Below are 19,637 nucleotides of genomic sequence, written 5' to 3' on the forward strand. Positions count from 1 at the left end.
TTAGCTCATTTACATTTCCAATGCTATACCAAAAGTCCCCCATACCCACCCACCCCCACTCCCCTACCCACCCACTCCCCCTTTTTGGCCCTGGCGTTCCCCTGTACTGGGGCATATAAAGTTTGCGTGTCCAAGATTTTATCAAAAGGACCCAGATGTAGCTGTCTCTTGTGAGACTATGCCGGGGCCTAGCAAACACAGAAGTGGATGCTCACAGTCAGCTAATGGATGGATCACAGGGCTCCCAATGGAGGAGCTAGAGAAAGTACCCAAGGAGCTAAAGGGATCTGCAACCCTATAGGTGGAACAACATTATGAACTAACCAGTACCCCGGAGCTCTTGACTCTACCAACCACATATTATAATCAAAGACTCCCAACAAGTTACTTAGATATTTTTAAGCTGCTAGTTTCTTAATGGTAAAGTCATTCATTCAACAGATACTTATTGTGCAGTAACTACATGTTAGCACTGATTTGGGTGCCAAATATTTGATGAATCTGAACAAAAAGTGAGAAAGCATGAGTGACTCTTCACTCCTCAGGGAAGGAGTAAACAAGGAAATGAAGTAGTAGATATCTTGGACTTCATAAGTTCCATGCTGGGACTGTATACAGCATCCTCAGAGGATGATCTTCTGGTACAGAGAATATTTGGGTAGTGTAACTAAAAGACCTTGCTATGTGGCAATGAAATGACCCTGGAAAGATAGAATAGCATCAATCTGGAAATATGGCATCTATATAGGACAAGAGTAAAGAATACAGCCTTTCCAGAAACAGATGAAAATGCCTGATGGGCCAGGTATGGGAGTTTAAAAGGAATGCGCTGAAGAGTTCAGGTCCTAAACACAGGTACTAGGGAATGCAATCAGCAGTGGATGCTAGTCTCTGCCCTTGAGTGATGTGATGAACAGGATCTGACTATTGTTCTGAAAGTAATTAAGTCTGGCTCTTTGTAGAAAGTTTACATGGAAGCTATGGTAAATGTTAAGTGGACAGAAAAATCGTACCACTGTATAGGTAGGGCTGGATGAACAACAGAGCTGGTCTCGTATCAGCAGATTCAGTGTTGAGTGTAAATCTGTAAACCATGCTGACAAGTAGGAGAGAAAAAGACAAAGAATACTTGCCAGGAGAGTATTTTTAAATGAAATAATTTCTAGTGCCCTATGTAAGTAAACCTTAGATCTCTGAAACTGCTTTTAGAAAAATATTCCAAATGGGGAAAAATGGCTCTAGAATATTCAAGAAATCTGAAAAGGTATTGGTAAGTATTTTGTTTTTGTTATTATGCAAAAATTTTAGTAATTGTTTGATTTGATTTATGGGTTATCTTGCAAATCCTTTGTAAAACTTGTCAATTATTACTCCTTAGGCCAAGTAAAAGAAAACAATGAAAATCATTGCATCGTTGGGGGAAAAAAAAGCAATCTTGTAAGTATAGAGAAGAAAATGGTATTCTTTCCCACTATGCTATTAGATTGTTGTCAAGAAGAAAGGGCTACCACACGTTGGACTTCCTTCTTCTTGATTTTCTTGTGTGACTAAGGCACAAAGTTCTAAAGCTAAATGTGACAAAGAAGAGAGCCACATTCAATGAGCAGTTTCAAAATCATACCTGTCCCTGAGTTTTGGAGCCTGTGATAACATAAGAGAACTAATAAAAATTAGCATGTTATCCTAAAAAAAAAAAAAAAGAAGAAGAGAAAAAGAAAAAGAAAAAGGAAAAGAGAAAGAAAAAGAAAGGGCTACAACACAGTCAGGGTTGAGTTACTGAACTGTCCCTTCCTCCTTCCCTTGAAGTACAGTACAGCAGCTTGGTCTAGACTCTATGTGGCTCCCAATTACTGAGCACAGAGTCCTGAAAGCAGAGCTGATAGCATAGAATTCTTTTCTCAGAAAAATCTAATGATGCACACTTTAACTTCAACTTTGTTTATGGAATCATGCAAATTTAATAAAATAAATAAAACTTAAGCAATAAACTTATCAATAAATATGAAATTACGTGTTCCAAACATCTAAAAAAAATTCAGTGTAGACTCAATTTCTCCCAAATTTAGAAATTCATATTTGAGATTGCTTTGGATTGGGCACATTTAATTGGTAAAGGCTATGAAAATATTTCCAAATCTAAACAAAAGACCAATGTGAGATTGGAAACAATTCTGGTCTGAAGCATTTCTGATTTGGGATAATTACACTAGAAAGAGTTTACAGTTTGAGAATTACTGCAGATGAACAAATGACAGGGAAAACGTTTTCTATGGAAACGTGACCTAAGAGGGGCAGCAAGGATACCTTCAAGAAGCTTCTTCTCCGAGGAGACCCGAGAGGCAGCGGCAGCAGTCTGGTATAAGAAGTCGCAGAGGAAGGAGGATTGGGCAGCATCCTGACTTGACCCTCCCTCAAAATGAGCATCGTACTGAGGAAAATCTAGAAAAGTGAAAGTGAATTTTTACATTTGAATCCAAAACATAATAAGGTTCCCCTTTCTTTAGGAAAGTGTGACCAAGTTAGAAGAAAATTAGGTCCTGATTTATGATCAAATACATACAGCGATTTATTTCACTTTGAGTAAAATTTGCAAAGAAGCACACACTTAAGCCATAGTTATTATTCAAATATGAAAATCGGATTTAATTTTGGAAGAAACGATAATGTGGAATTAACTATTTTAATCTTCCATTTATAAGATTAAAGGACTATAAAAGATATACATTCTACACTTCTTTTCTGCTATAAGGCAGCACTTTACTAATTTTATATTTTTCTTGGTTGAAGATTAGTTTATTTGTGCCTCATTTTTTTTCCCAAAGGTATATCTGAAGACTGCCTTCAGTATAGGGTGTCAGACAAACCTGAGAACTTGTTATGGTAGAGAAATTCCATCTGCAGACTCTGCCCAGCCTTCTTGGCCAGCAGGTAGGGGGTACTGTGCACGGGGTCTCCTGTCGCACACATGACATCTGCTCCACTGAACAGCAGGGCCATTGTTTCCAGCACATCTGGCTTCACAACTGCAGCACACAGAGCCTATGCATTCAAAGGACATTGGTGGGAAGTGAATGTGAGTCCAGCTCTTAAAAGAAATGCAAGTCTGACAATGTGTGCACAAAACGTGCATTCCTTCTTTCCTACACTAATAACATGTTGGCTTTAACCAGCAGTGGGTACCAGAGGTCCACTCTGCATCAGTTAAAGTAATAAGCCAAGGCCTCGAAGTCTTAGTTCATTGTCTTAGTTGAACAATGTTCTCCTTCCGAACCTTCCAATGTGTGTGATAACATTCTATAATGAGTGTGATAACATCCTATAATGGGTGTTGCTGAGAAATTTAAAACACTTCGAATGCCATAATAAAGTATCCACTAAATGATCTATGCTGAGAGTGCTGACATATATTGATATATGACATTTAAATCCAGGTACAGTAGTATATTTTATTCACCTTATTTAACTCTTCTTTAGTCAGAGATGCTAAGAGAGTCTTTCTAAATTTTCCTTCTTTGTATTTCTGGGTAATAAAGTTTTTTCTCTTTTCCACTGGGGAATCCACCTGTAATTCTTCGTCTTTTTGAAGGTTTCCAGCCCAAAAGTCATTTGCTCTCTTGTTTCCAATGACAATAAATAGCTGGAATGGAAAAGGAAAAAAAAAAAAGATAAAACTTCATTAAATATACTTGATCCTTCAAAATTAATTCCAATTCTAAACTAAATCCCCAATTCAATATAAAATATAGAAGAAAGGATGAAATCCTGAACTCTCGAGGCAACTCAAGAGACATGAGACACTATTTCTAACTCAACATCATCTGAGAAACCAACCACAGGCCACACAAATGCAATGAAAGCCGCCTGACTCTTCAAACTCATGCTGAGACAAATCCGCTTAAACAGTTGTGCAAGTAGTCTGTCTCAACAAGAGAAAGCAGAACAGGAGAGGAAATGGCGACATAACACAGTGACACAGACCGGGTGGGCTAATGACCAGGCTCAGCCCAGACAGAGAATACTAAATTTTGCTAACTTTGTTCATTCCCTTGTCTAATACTGTTCCATAAGGACTAAAAAAAGAAACTGAGTTCTCACTTTCGTCAGAGTCGTCACATCTTCACATTCTGAGTATCATTAAAGTTCTATGTAGTCTTTACTTTAAAAATAACTATCTAATTGAGGAAGCTATATGCTATTTTCATGCCATAGTGAGAATGCCATCTAAGAACACCTTTAAAAAAAGTAACTGCCTGTCTCAACCAGTCTATGTTCACTGTGCCCAATGGACAGGTCTTACCTCAATGAGCTCATTGCTCCAAATACTGGCATCCATTTTCAGACTTCTAACTTTAGAGTCTTTTGGTCCCAACGATCTATGTTGTCCTGAAGGGAGAGATAATTATATTTCCATTTTAATTTGAATGTGAATTAACTTTATTTTTTAAATGTGTATAGCAGGACTGGGAATATAGCTCAAAGCATGTTATGTGTGTGTGTGTGTGGGTGTGTGTGTGTGTGTGTGTGTGTGTGTGTGTGTGTGTGTTTGCATGCATGTGCGTGTGTATAATCTGCATATGATCACCAAATCATTTTTTCTCCCTGGCTATATAGGAATATATTTAGGCCTTTATACCTGTGAATAGTGTTCTACTCCAGAGCTATATCTTAAAGAAAGGCAAAGCTTTATGGTCAGTTAATTCTCATGCATGTACATGCAGGTATCGATACTGGACAATCTGATACTGACAATTGTAATAAACAATGAGCAGAGAGATCTGAGGTGGACTTCCTATCCTACTTCCTGCTTCCCTTGAAGAATGGAAGGACAGAACTGTATCATCATCAAGTGTGCACTGTAAATCAACTTTCAGTCATAACTGATACACAATACATGCCAAAATAAGCTGAAATTTAAGCCGTCTATATAAGAACATGCATTGATATTAAAGGCACTTGGCACAGGAGCAGTAAAGATTCTTGACTGTGTACTAAACCAGAAGCTCTTTTCTTCCTTTACTGAGGAGGTAAAACATATTTTAGGGCACAAAGCCCCACAGCCTGAGTTCACATTGCTATATACTTTTAATTATGACCTAAAGACAACGTTGGACACCTGTGAGTTACAGACAGATAAGCTAAAGCGTCCAATGAAAGAACAGAGAAGCTCGAACCAGAGAAATGACTCATCAGTAATGAGAACCGACTGCCCTTCCAAAAGATTAGGGTTCAATTACCAGATCCCATATGGTGAGGCTCACAAACATCTATAAATCTAGTTTCAAAGGAGCTTATGCCCTTTTCTAGCCTCCATGAGCAGCAGGTATACACATGGTCATAGACATACATGCAGAAAAAATAAATACCAATAGTGGTAAAAGAAAAATGCAAACATAGAATATGTGCTCTGAAGAGGACAGGATAGAATTAGAAATGCCAGTGAGATACTGTGGGCTTTAAGGAAGACTAAGGGCGCAGGAGAGTCTCTCATTTTTGGCTTGAGTGTAGGGTAGGCAATAAAACTTCTCACCAATGTAGGACGGAGACAAAAATAGGCAGACTTATACACAACTGTACCAAGGATCTACTTCTGAGGTGGGCATTTTCAAGTATCTTTGGAAGAACTAATCAGAGATTCTCATAGAGAGTGAAAATCATCTTTAAAAAAAAATGAGTGCTGAATACAAGTGATAAATAACATTGATACAAAAAAAAAAAAATAAGAATTGAAAACAGAGCCTAAGGCACACATGTACTTCAGCAGCATGAAGGGGTGAGGTCAAAGAAGGATGGACGGCACCTTCTAAGACAGCAAGGCAGCAGACTATGGGATTATTGAAGTTGAGGAAGACCAACACCAAAGAGAGACATATGATCTACAGTTCTCATATATTATAAAGAAGACAAACAATGCAAGAATAGATCAAATGGGGCTGGAGAGAATGGTTCAGAGATTATGAGCTGGCTGCTTTTCCAGAGGTCCTGAGTTCAATTCCTGGCAACCATACAGTGGTACATAATGATCTATACTGAGATATACAGGCATACAGCCAAGCAGAACACTGTATAAATAATAAATAAATAAATCTTTTTAAAAATCCAGAATGGAAATTTGCAACTGACGACGGTGAGGGTAGGGAGCACCTCCAAGAAGAGATGGAGACCTGGGATAGGTGAGGCACCCAAGAATCAATGGGGGTATCCTCAGCTGTGATGCACAGCACTGGGGTTATGGAGCCTGGGGAGGCTGCCTCCTTGTGGCCAGGAAGAAACCCTGGTGAAGCAACAGGTACACCAATCCACCCACCAAACTTTCAACTCAAAACTTATCCTGTTTGTAAGAAATTTGGGGATTAAGGATGGAACAGAGACTGAGGCAACAGCCAACCAATAACCAGCCCAACTAGAGACCCATCCCATGGGCAAGCACAAATCCATGCCACCATTAATGATACTCTGTTATGCTTGCAGGCAGGAGTCTAGCATGGCTGTCCTCTGAGAGGCTCCATCTACCAACTAACTCAGACAGATGCAGACACCTAAAGCCAAACAGTTGATGAGTCTTGGGGACTTTTATAGAACAGGAGAAAAGATTTCGGCCTGAAGGGGATAGGAACTCTACAGGATGATCAACAAAATCAATTAACCTGGACCCTTTGGACTCGCAGAGGCTGAACCACCAACCAAAGAATATACACAGGGTAGACCTAGGCCTCCCAGCACATAATGTAGCAGAAGTACAACTTGGTCTTCATGTGGGTCCTGAATAATTGGACCTGAGACTATCTCAAAAGCTGTTGCCTATATGTGGGATATGTTCTTCTAGCTGAGCTGCATGGTCTGGCCTCAGTGGGAGAGAAAGCACCTAGCCTCACAGAGACTTGAAGTGGCAGGGAGATACCTAGGTGGCCACCACCCACTCAGAGAAGAAGGGAATGGGTGAGAGAAGAATGGTGGCAGGGGGTGACTGGTAGCAGGGTAGTGATTTAATGCAAAGTGAATAAGTAAAAAACTAAAAAAAAAATTTTTTTTCCTAAGCATATAGTGGGAGGAGGATTTTAAAAATGTTTTTACAAATTTTAAACAATTAGGTTTCTAATTGAAAATAAATATTTTCCACCTGGAAAAAAAAAGATTAGCCAATACACTGGTAAATGCAGTGTAAATTCTTGCCCTGGTTGAGAGAAAAGAAGGCTGATTACAAACTGCTGAAGGAAAATGCAGGGAAAGAGATGAGAAGACCCTGTGCTGCTCACTGTGTAGTCAGGAAAGCAACTCAAGTCAAGATGAGCAGAGTGACTCAAAGGAGGAAGGAAGAGCTCTTAGAAAGCCTGGGTTAGCAGACTGGTACAGTTTACAGCACAAGCAGTTGACACACTCAGGAGACTGTGGATGGTCCACGGGCCCAGAGGAGGGAGGAGAGAAATGTAGCAGGAGACAATGGCTAGGAGAACAGAGGATCACAGCAAGGCTGCTGTTTCTCCTCCTGTGGTAGTCATTTAGTGGTCAGGAAAGGCTCCTAAACAGAGCTCCAGAAAGTGCAAGATAGGGTGGAGGGGGTGGAGGTGGGTTGGGGAGGTAAGATCAGGAGATAGAAATTAGCTAAGGTCCTCTAAGTTCTCCCTAAACTTTACAAGATATCTCAATGAACCGGTCCACTTCTATCCACTCTCCGAGATATGGACTAGGGCTCATAGATGCCCTGAGATGACAGATAACCAGGTATAAGGTCACAAGAAGAAATGCATTCATGATACTTGTTAGCATTCTGTCTAAGCTCTACCCCAGTTACCTGGCAACAGCTAGGTAGGCCTGATCCACTATAAAGGAGGCCGCTTGCCCCCTCCTCCTTCTCTTGTTCTCTTGTCTTCTTGCTCCTGCTCTGTCCCTTCCACCACTCCCCATTCCCTTCCTCCCTTCCTCCTCTCTCTCCACTTGCTCATGGCTGGCCTCTACTCCTGTTCTCTTCTCTCTTCTCTCTTGTCTCTCTCTCCCTTTCTCTGTCTCTATTACCCTATTGACTCCCCTCCCCATGCCTGAATAAACTCTTTTGTATACTATACATCCATGTGGCTGGTTCCTCAGAGGGAAGGGATGCCTCAGAATGGGCCCACTGGGACACCCACTTCCCCCACACCTTAACAGAACTCCATAGAAGATTTCCCCCACTTCTCTCTTTATCTTTTTAAAAACACATCAGCACTAGTTTCTGTTTGTTTGTTTTTTTTGTGTTTGTTTGTTTGTTTGTTTTTCCCCATAAGCATCAATTCTACTGTGAAACACTAAGCTTCAAATTCATACTATAGGACATGTCAGATCCAGTATTCAGGAAAAGAGCCTAGAATATCTTTAATAAAACACACACACACACACACACACACACACACACACACACACACACACACACACACATACCTTAAGGCAATGATATCATCACTAAAAGTAAGTATGCAAATATGCAGAATTGTTCTGGATATATTCTAATATCAAAAAAAAACAAAACAAAACAAAAACATGCTCCACTATGTTCATAGCAGCCTTGTTTATAATAGCCAGAAGCTGGAAAGAACCCACATGCCCCTCAACAGAGGAATGGATACAGAAAATGTGGTACATTTACACAATGGAATACTACTCAGCTATTTAAAAAAATGAATTTATGAAATTCCTAGGCAAATGGATGGACCTGGAGGGTATCATCCTGAGTGAAGTAACCCAATCACAAAGGAACTCGCACAATATGTATCCACTGATAAGTGGATAATAGCCCAGAAACTTAGGATACCCAAGATATAAGATACAACTTGCCAAACGCATGAAATTCAAGAAGAACGAGGCCAAAGTGTGGACACTTTACCCTTTCTTAGAAATGGGAACAAAACACCCATAGAAGGAGTTACAGAGACAAAATTTGGAGCTGTGACGAAAAGATGGACCATCTAGTGATTGCCATATGCAGGGATCCATCCCATAATCAGCTTCTAAATGCTGACACCATTGCATACACTAGCAAGATTTCGCTGAAAGGACCCAGTTATAGCTCTCTCTTGTGAGAATATGCCGGGGCCTAGCAGACACAGAAGTGGATGATCACAGTCAGCTATTGGATGGGTCACACGGCCCCCAATGGAGGAGCTAGAGAAATTACCCAAGGAGCTAAAGGGAACTGCAACCCTATAGGTGGAACAACAATATAAACTAACCAGTACCCGGGAGCTCTTGTCTTTAGCTGCATATGTATCAAAAGATGGCCTAGTCGGCCATCACTGCAAAGAGAGGCCCATTGGACTTGCAAACTTTATATGTCCCAGTACAGGGGAACGCCAGGGCCAAAAAGGGGGAGTGGGTGGGTGGGGGGTTGGGGGGTGGGTATGGGGGACTTTGGGTTAGCATTGAAAATGTAAATGAGGAAAATAACTAATTAAAAAAATCAAAAAAAAAAAACCCAAAACATTTAACTGTATTATTTTAAAACTCTATACATGGACCAGTCAACCCAAATGTTATTGCATACTTAAAATTTAATTTTTATATTGGATACAAATAGAACTGAAGATAGCATTACATTTCTAAATGAACTTCTACTTGATAAGGTTTATCTCCCTTCACCTTCCACAACCATTACCCAGGGCACTTTATGTGTGATAACAAAGAACAGTCAGGGCCAATCTGCCACCAAGCAGAGATGAGCATAGCTCATCACTAATTACCTGCACACTTCTTACAGATGACGACACAGAGATTGATGGATGCCCAGTCAGGATCTGGGGCTTTACAATCTGCACAGCTCCTGTTGGACTCATTAAACCAAATCTTCTCCGCCACTTCATAATCAGAGAGAGTCTCTGCTATTGACTGCTGCACAGCTTCAATCCACTCCTGTTTCTCTCTCTCCGAATCTGCTGTGAAGCTGGAACAATTAACATTTCTGCATTATTGATCTCCCTTGTAAAGGCCAATTAAGCAGTGTGTTCAGTTTGCATATTCATTTCACCCACAAATTAAATAGCAGCTAAAATTATGCCTGCTGGGCAGTATTGGATTGTCTTTTTCTATTAAAAATTATCTAATTTAACAAGTCATTTTCTTTTTCTTTTGATTTTTTTCCATGCTGCTTATGGCCCTGTCCACATATATTCAAAATTAATACGCTTATTATTTTTACTCAAAATAGACACGAATTGCATTGGTAGGTCAAAAACAAATGAGAGCCATATCTCTTAAGCAATGGATTATATAATAATCAAAAAAGAGACTGGCAGGGTTTCAAGACTGCCGGGATATATTGCCAAGCAACTATAGCATCATATTCTAAAACTAAAATAATCAAAAAAAAAAACACCCACCAGAAATTGTGATTTTTGTCAGATTTAAAAACAGAATATTTTAAATTAGAAGACTGGCCAGATGGCATTAAGAGATTGAGAAACATGAAAAGTTTTAAATGGTTACTATTTTAAGGGATCACTAACTCAATTTTAGCCAGTTCTGACACAGTCTGATTTCTGTGTTGGCTAGATGCCTCAGTGAAAGGGGAAAATATTAAACATCATTGCTGCCCTTCAAAAGAGATTTATTGTTTGTTTATTATAGGTAATATCCAAATCTGCCACAACGACTCAAAACAAAACTACTGCAAGTTATCTGTCACATTAAAATTTTTGTTCTAGGGATTATAATGACTTGAATTATAATTAAAGAAATTGGTGGTAGACTATTCTAAATAGTTCATAGAATAAGTGGCTTATAAGATTTGTATTTTCCAGAGAACATTATGATTCCTTTATTACTACAAGACTAACAAATTCTCATTGATTTCAAATTTTCCTAGATGTTAGTCACAGCCAAGATCTGTATTCATCAGAGATTAGAATCTCTCTCTCTCTCTCTCTCTCTCTCTCTCTCTGTCTCTCTCTCTCTCTCTCTCTCTCTGTGTGTGTGTGTGTGTGTGTGTGTGTGTGTGTGTGTAAGAGAGAGAGAGGCAGGGGGAGGTATACAGTGTTGAGGATGGAAGCCAAGGCCTTGTGCATGCTAGACAAGTAGGCAAGAACAATGCCACTGGGCTACAATCCAAGCTATAGATCTGCAAACGTGAAATTAAAGCTTAGTACTCTTTCTTTGATCATTTTAATAAAAATTGGAGCCTACCAACTTAACTTATTTTGAGGAAGAAAATGTATCATGTACTCAAGGGTATCTCAGAAATAATTAAGTCATTTAAAGGCCTAAAATAATTGCTTCTGACTCCCAAACAGTGTGTCATTGGGACAAACTATCACTGTAGTTACACTCAACAAACTTACCCATGTCTATACTATACACTGAGCCTATGAAATCATTATGTGTGACTAAAATATGGTAAGCACATTAAGTATTGTCCATTGTCATAGGGATATAAATACTCAAACATTATAATACACTTTATATGTACATCAAGATGTTAAAATATCTCAATCAACAACTTCATATGATCCATTAAACTCAGCATGATTCTGAGATGAGGCGTTGGAAGAAATCACATGCAGCAACTGTAACTGAAGGCAACTTTAAAGTGGGATTCATTCGATCAGGCTAAACACAATCTGAAGACAACAAAACACTATTTCATTCTTTCTAAAATGGGAAAGAATTAACATACTCGCTATTCTCAGCTTATGAACAAGGTACTACAAAAAAAGAAGCAATCCATGCCTCATGAAGACAATATCGTTGCCCATAGCAATTATCCAAGCCACTTTCAGTGATTTCCTCCATGCCTAATTAGTTAGACAATGTGGATGAGAAAAAAAATATTTTAATTGTTCTATAAAGTGTAATCCTGCCAGCATTACAAAACCTCCACCAGACCATTTAGTAGTCATACACACACACACACACACGCACACACACACACACAATTGTTTGAAAATAGCTTACCTGAAACTCCGGTAGGGAGTAATTATCTCAAAAGACTGTTTCACAGCTCGATCTACTTGCTTCACATTTGCAACATTCATGGGAATTATGGTAATACCGAGTCCACTCTTAAAATCCTAGTATGGAGCAAAAGCACAAAACCATTTTTTTAAACATAGAGCCATGATGTTTTGTTATTCAGGGATTCCTAGAAACGCTAGTATGCATGTAGACATACAGTTAGACAACTGGAGAGTAAAAAGCTCAGCTCTCACAGTAGGCAGGCCCTTCCAGTGTACGATAACACTGAACCGGCCTAAGCTACCTTGAAAGTTGATGTTGTTTCCATATGAAAGCTAAGTTATCAGTGGTTCAAACCTTCCCAATGCTACAACCCTTTAGTTCCGCAGGTAGTGGTGACCCCTAAGCATAAAAGTATTTTTGTAGCTACTTCATAACTATACTTTCGCCACTGTTTTTGTAGTATAAATATCCAAAATGCAGGATATCTTGTATGTGACTCCTGTGAAAGTGTCCTTCAAACCTGCAAGTGGGTTTCAACCCAGAAGTTGATAGTCGATGCCATAAATATATGTGTCTTGCTTTGAACAATTGGCAGTTATCTTCACCTGTATCTAATCAACAAAAGGAAATTAACCTTTAACATGTACTAAGTATTTATTTGGTAGGAAAACTAAAGGGAATTAGGAAATTAAATATGAAAAATTGGGTAAATTGAGACTCAGAGAGATAGTTACATGCAATGCACACCTAGTCTTATATGATGGAAAGGAACTAAATATGCAGCTGGTGGCTTTTGCTTATTCTTGCTACAATGTACCTGTTGCGGAACTCTGTTCCTCTTCCTTTATATTCAAAGGCACGTGCAGTTTTATGAATTGCACAAATTCGCATTCCCACTATTCCAGTGAGACTCTTAAACATGCCCTCCAGTGCCAGTGTGGTATGAAAACTACCCTTTGCTCACTACTGGAAACCACTGAGTTTACTGTGTCCTGTTGGAAATTAGAAACCAGGAAGAGCATATTCTAAAAGCATCCGTGTTGGCAATATTCTGCCTAATCATATGGGCTTGCTAACTTCAGAATAAATGCCCTCAATATTGCTAAGTACCATCCCAAGAAAGGAATGATTTGGGTGAGGAGGTTCAGATTAAATGTGCCCAGAGCTCCTAATTTGTGATGAGGAAAATAAATCCATAGTAAAGGAAAATATAAAAATGCTGTTCCATTTTTCAATAAGGACATGTAGCAAATGCAATTTAGAAAATTGATAAGAAGGAAAGACAACTCATTTTTTTTCTATTGTAACTACTGCATGAGAAGAAAGAGTACTATGTATTAAGTACTATGTCAGTATTTTTGTTAACATACAAGGCAATATATACCTCATATACCCAATGTTTGATCAGTATGGTATAAAATACTACATGTGAGCATACAGATACCTCTGCTAAGAAGAAAGCTCTTGCCCTTCCATATCATCTAGACCTATCATTTAGAAACACAGGTTGTTTTAGAATACAGTAATCCTTGAGACATTTGTGCACAAATGAGTGTGGAGAAGACTCCTGTAAGCACCAGGGCTTCTCTGATCTCACCAGATTTCAACAACCAGAAGTCACTATCTCATAGCCTTCCTGTAGATGGTTGTGCTTATAACCAAATGCACTCTTATTTGATAAAACTATAGCAAAACAATTTTAGAACCAAATTTCCCATATTTATGTATGCATTCAGGGAAATCAATGACACTGTAGAAAGACATTTATTACTGATATTATCATTCATGTGGTTTGCATATGTATATGTTTGGGTTATGGGGTATGCATGTCTTTTTGAATAGAGTGAGATGAGATGAGGACACCAGGACATTTGTTCTTTCATTCTCCACCTTATTCCCTGAGATAGAGTCTCTCACTGAACCTGTAGAGGAGCTGGTGCCAATCAGGCTCCAGCAGTTTTCTGTTGTCATTCTCCATAGTGTGGTAGTTACATGTGGACATGTGGAGCTAGACTTATACATAAACACATACACATAAGATATTGAGAGAGAGAATCTCTGTATATAGTTAGTTATACACGCAATATATGGTGTCTGTGTGCGACTCTGTGAATGTGTGTAGCTAGAATTATACATATACATACATATATACACACACATATATATAGTGTCTGTATGTGTGTCTGTTTAGCTAGTTATGTATATGTGTTATACACACACACACATATATAGAATCTGTCTGTGTAGCTAGAGTTAATCACACAGATATATATAGTGTCTGTGTGTGTATATATATATAGTCTTTGTGTGTGTGTGTGTCTGTGGGTCTGTGGGTGTTTCTGTGTGTCTGTATCTGTATATGTGTATGTGTAGCTAGAGTTATATATGCTCTACATACATATATGTGTATATATATGTATAGTAGAGATACTATATATAGCATCTCTGTGTATTTATATATATATACACACACACGGGGGGGGCATATTTCTTTCTGCATGTGTGTGTGCGTGTGTGTGCATGTGTGTATATGTGTGTGTGCATGCCCGACTAAAGTCACATGCATACGTGTAGGCATGCCTGCTATAATATAAATATGAGGACCCTCCCTCAGGTCTTCCTTCTTGCACAGCAAGTGCTCCTATGCAATGAGTCATCTCCCCAGTAAAAATTTATTACTTTTCAGTGTGAACAGTTATAGGTAAAATGAGAAAAAATGATTTATTGAGAAAATAAATCAATGCAATATTACATTTTCTGATAGAATAATAAATGGTTCATAATGTTAAGGTACAAAGGAAGAATATATGAATAGAAATATACAATTATATTATAATTTCAAAGAAATAATGTAAAAGCAAGGACACAACAAAGTATTGTCTGCTGTAGAATAATTAGAACTGGAGGTGATAGATTTCCATTTTGTATAATTACCCTAGGATGACAAACTATACAAAATGAGAAGGAACATCAAACTTTTAATAAGCCACATTAAGACATCTCTACACATCAGTACCAGACGGACTTTACTTTGTAAATGGAAAATACCAATTCCCAATTGTCTATACAAATGCCCCTGTTGAATCACGCAACTGCTGGAAAAAAACCCAAATGTTTATGCATGGAAACTGGATAAATGACGAAGGTGAGACTAGCAAAATGAGGTCTCTGTCTAACCTTCCTATAGGAATAAACAAGATAAACCAGTGTGCCTTCACTAAATGGCCTTCCAACAATTCTCCACAATGAGGCTCTTGACAAGAGATGGATATCAGGCCACTCCACAGTTTTCTGTGAGGTCCCTGGCCTGCACGTATTGTGTGATACTAAGGACAGACACTCATAATGCTTTGACCACCAGCCTAGCAGATGGTGGGATGACAACCTGTTATGGGAACTGATGAGGCTCATCATGCTTCCGGCCTGGATGGATAGCCTCTCGTCTCTCTACACGAGTCATAAAGTCTCTACATGGAAAGCTGTAATTCCTGGTAAATTGAGGGTCAGGCCGGCATTCCAAATTTCTCTCCAGCAAGGTAAAGATGATATTTTCTTATCATGAAAAATGATATTCCATTTATCAACTGTCTGCCATGGCCATATGGTTCTGAGTAATTAGAGGATGCACACAGCTCCCTAGCACCAATTGACTGTAAAATATAGAGCAGGGTAACAAAATAAATGTCAGTGCTCTTGAGAGCTATTGAACGTGAAACAACTGCAGTTCCTATTAAGAATACTTTGGTGATATTTGGCCTCCTTTCAGAGTATTAGAATATGCCCAAACGATGTCTCTTTCCTGGATATTTGACACAAATATCTGTGTCCATCTCTCTTTCCCACCTTGAGAATTAACAGCATGAAAAACAAAAACAAAAACAAAAAAGGGCAGAACCCTAAATTAAATATGTTTAATTTAAAAGACTAAAGAAGGCTCGTAGAGTAAGCGATATTCTATATTTAGTTGCTGTGGCCAGCACAGAATCTCAGAAGGCAGACAATTACCACCTACAGCATGGGTCCCAGATGTTGCCAGCAGACCAAGACAGTGCTGATGTGCAAATGACCTGGCACTGTCAGGCTTAAGGAAGAAACCTGGCTGGGTAAGCACTAGCAAGCTACCTGGCCTAGCTAAACCTTAATCACATCACCTGTACATAGAGTAATTCTACCATAAAGTACAGTTACAAAAATTAAATGAAATGATGTGAGTTAAAAGCGTAAGATGCCCAGATAATTCTTTCATTTAAAAGTTTAACAGTCAGAGTTTGTTATTCATAAAATACCCCATTCCACCTGTCATCACAGAATGACTCTGTATTATATATTCAGAAAGAACTTATCACAAATATTGACCAAGATACTGGAATGAGTCCCTTATACAAGTTTATTCCAATGAGAGTAATTCTGAGTTGATCAAACCAACAAGTGCAAGAGCAAAGAAAAAATGCTCATCCCTCGAGAGAGAAATTAAGAAAAGTCTGTTAACCCCAAATCTGCGGAACTCTCAATCCTATTTTTAGACATCGTGAATGCTAGGTTTCCCTGCCAGGAATTTAAGAGTTCGGTGTTTAAACATTTGTTGAAAACAGATGTGGCATTGTGTGACTTTGGCACTAGACTTCTAGGAAACACCAGATGCAGAGCTTGGCCAGAGAAAGAACCCAGAGAATGTGAGGTCACCACCTACATCCTGTGGCTTCATTCTGTGCCATATGAATCAAGCCCTTGGAGGCTAATTTGAATACTGTTAGTACCCCATCCCCAGGCTGAAGCACCAGGAGACTTTACATTAGGAGGAATGGGCAGAGAAGAGCCTCTGCTATACTGATTTGAGGATATTTAATCAAAAGAGTTTATGGAGTTAAAGCACCAGTGCACAATGAGAGCATCAAATGGATGCCCAAACTCACCAAGCAAGACATCTGCTTGTAATGAACTGGCTAATATTAGCGTGATATTTTTAAAAAAAACATCAGGAAGTGATGGGAAACATAACAAAAGGAAGCCAAGGCCACTTCTCTTAAATTCTCTTCACATCCATGTGCTGAAATCTAACCAACTAAAAATACCAATTTCTATGACTCTAGCCCAAGTAGATCTGACATCCTTCTCTGGTTCTTTATCTGGTTTACATATGGTAATTTATTCTCTTTCTCTCTCTCTCTCTCTCTCTCTCTCTCTCTCTCTCTCTCTCTCTCTCTCTCTCACACACACACACACACACACACACACACACACACCCCAACATAAATAAATCTTTAAAAAATATCTTTAAAGATTAAATGATTATGATACATATTATACTATACACAGCATTTTAATTTTTAAAAGATTTTCCTTTTTTTCAGTATGTGTTTGAGAAGAAAGAAGAGAAGGAGGGAGGGAGGAAAGGAAGTGTGGAGGGAGGGAGAGAAGGAAGGGGAGGGGGAGAGGGAGAGAATATTTCATGTGACTGCAGGCTAGAGAGGGCATTGGATGTCCCTGGGGCTGTAGTTTCAGGTAGCCATGAGCTACCAAAATGGGTTCCAAGAGTCCATCTCCGTTTCTTTAGAAGAGCTCAGAGACTCAAACTTAGGTCTTCTGGAAGAGAAGTCCTTGTGCCTAACTGATGAGCCACCTTTCTAAACCACAGGAGACATTTTAAATGTAAACGGGCCTTGATGAAAAGTGTCAGAAGAATTCTGTGTGTCTCTCATTGTGCCTGTTGTTGAGGCCACACAGAAGCTGTGGAGGAGAAAGGACAACATCAGGTGACAGTCCTTTACTTCTGCCTTGTTTGAGACAAGGTCTCCTTGTCACATTGGTGTTCCACATACCAGGCTCCTTGCTCATGTATTTCTGAGGATTCTCCTCTCAGCATGTCCTACCCCCTTGTAGGAAGACTAGCATACTGATGCTCAGGTTAAATATCTTGTGTTTACATGTGTTCTGGGGATTCAAACTCTGGTCTTCTTGCTTGCCTGACAGGCTATTTTGCCCACTGAGTCATATCCTGAGTCCTGAGGAATAGTTGTGAAGTTAAGTGCTGAGTTTATATCTATCCATTGAGGAGAGGCAGACCGAGAAAGGGTGAGATAGAGAGAGTAATAGACAGAAAGAGAGAAAGAATTTGATTTGAATTGATAGAACCTAGAGGAAGAATGGGGATATGGCTTAGTAGTTAAAGTACCTGATATTTGAAAGCATTAGGACCAGAGTGTAGAACCCCAAATTACATGTAAATGCCACCCTGCCTAAAATTCTCAGGATAGGGCTTGGAATATAGATATAGGAATTCCCCCAAAGCAAACTGGCTAGTGAGACAAGCCAAACTGGTGAGACCTTGGTTCAACTGAGAAACTCTGTCTCAGGAAAATTGAAAAGAATTACAGAATAGCCTTGATGTTGACCACTGGTCTCCTCATGCATTCACACACTGCACACAACATCATACAACATATGGCCATACACATATGAATATATACACACCACACACATGAGACAAAATGATGGCTAACAAGGTTGCAGAGAGATTCTCAGTAATTTCCTGGGAATGTATGTTACTTTGCTATTCTCACCACAACCTAAGCTCCCAGAGAAGAGATTAGGTGGCTTTCCACAAGGTGAGCTTGCCTCCATATCAGCCAGAAATTGAAAAGTGCCTGCTAAATTCTTCCCAAGTAGACAGATGGCTCTTGAAACATAATGGCCCTAGTAGAGCCCATATGCATCCAGTTATAGAAGTCCTTTTAAACAGGTTGAATGTGATGATATGGAAATGTTGTCACAAATACAATACACTCAGAACTAAGGAAAAGAAGAAAATTGTGAAAACTGAAATATGGAAGGCTTCTGATGTGGAGCTAAGTATGTAAGGGGTGACATTTAATTTGTGTGACAAGGGCCATGCATTGGGTAATTAGGTGAAGAATTCTAGTGCTGGTTTCCAAGATGCTATTTCCTCTCTAACAAGTCTTCTCTAAAGCTCCATGCCTTTCCCCCATTCACATCTTAGAACCTAGCTGAAAAAAGAAAGTACTAAAAGCACCTCGGGCAATATTTTATATGAATCCCCATCCAGTCTCTCTGCTCTGCAGCCTGAGAGCCCCTCTGGGTTTCGGCTACAGCAGTGTGGTAATGAAGGCAAGTGCATAAAGCAAGAGAGAACGAGGGCCTTTGAACCAAGCAGGGAAGAAACCAGAAGCTGGTGTTAAATGCAGGTTGATGTATATTATTCATGGAGTTAAGACCAGTTAGAGAGCACAATACAGATGAACAGCAAGACTGCCAGCAGGCTCACACTGCTGCTCTTAAGAATGAGAGGGAATTTCAAAAACCATAAACGTGTTTATGGCAAAAGTGAGTTCAAGGTGAACATAAGTGAGAAAACGCATGCTCTTGTCTCCGTACTAGAGACAGATTCAGAAAATAAAGACAAAAGTTCCCTGAAGATGCTTCTGCAGGTGGGCTGGCACTGAGAGGGCATCCACGAGGACTGGTGGGTAGGGTCGGGATGGATGCACAACAGTCTCCCAGGCAGAGTGAATTCTGCCCAAGCAGCGTGAAAGAAACTCTTGGATCAAGCAACTAAAAATGATCTCTCATGGCTTTCCTTTTCCAAAATCCTAACGATGCAACTGGAGTTTTCAAAAACCTTTAGATAACGCAGCTCTACACAAAGAAAAAAAAAAAAAAAAAAAACAACAACAACAACAACAAAAAATCATCAAAAAAAATGC

General features: G+C 39.3%; 1 protein-coding gene across 6 annotated transcripts in view; it reads right to left on the reverse strand.

The window, feature by feature from the left end:
• Positions 1–19,637, reverse strand: part of Arap2 (ArfGAP with RhoGAP domain, ankyrin repeat and PH domain 2) — a 163,748-nt gene that overhangs the window by 71,203 nt on the left and 72,908 nt on the right. For all 6 annotated transcript variants that reach the window (XR_003955612.1, XM_030254348.1, XM_006503829.3 and 3 more), the window contains exons 10-15: positions 11,914–12,029; positions 9,708–9,907; positions 4,298–4,383; positions 3,455–3,637; positions 2,865–3,039; positions 2,305–2,439 (exon numbers count right to left, since the gene is read on the reverse strand). Coding sequence is in view for 5 of the 6 variants with exons in the window: in XM_030254348.1 (XP_030110208.1) it covers positions 2,305–2,439; positions 2,865–3,039; positions 3,455–3,637; positions 4,298–4,383; positions 9,708–9,907; positions 11,914–12,029 (895 nt within the window). In the remaining variant the exon portion in view is untranslated. The remainder of the gene's footprint in view (positions 1–2,304; positions 2,440–2,864; positions 3,040–3,454; positions 3,638–4,297; positions 4,384–9,707; positions 9,908–11,913; positions 12,030–19,637) is intronic.

The sequence above is a fragment of the Mus musculus genome, chromosome 5 (genome assembly GCF_000001635.26).
Source record: "Mus musculus strain C57BL/6J chromosome 5, GRCm38.p6 C57BL/6J".
NCBI classification, from domain to species: domain Eukaryota; kingdom Metazoa; phylum Chordata; class Mammalia; order Rodentia; family Muridae; genus Mus; species Mus musculus.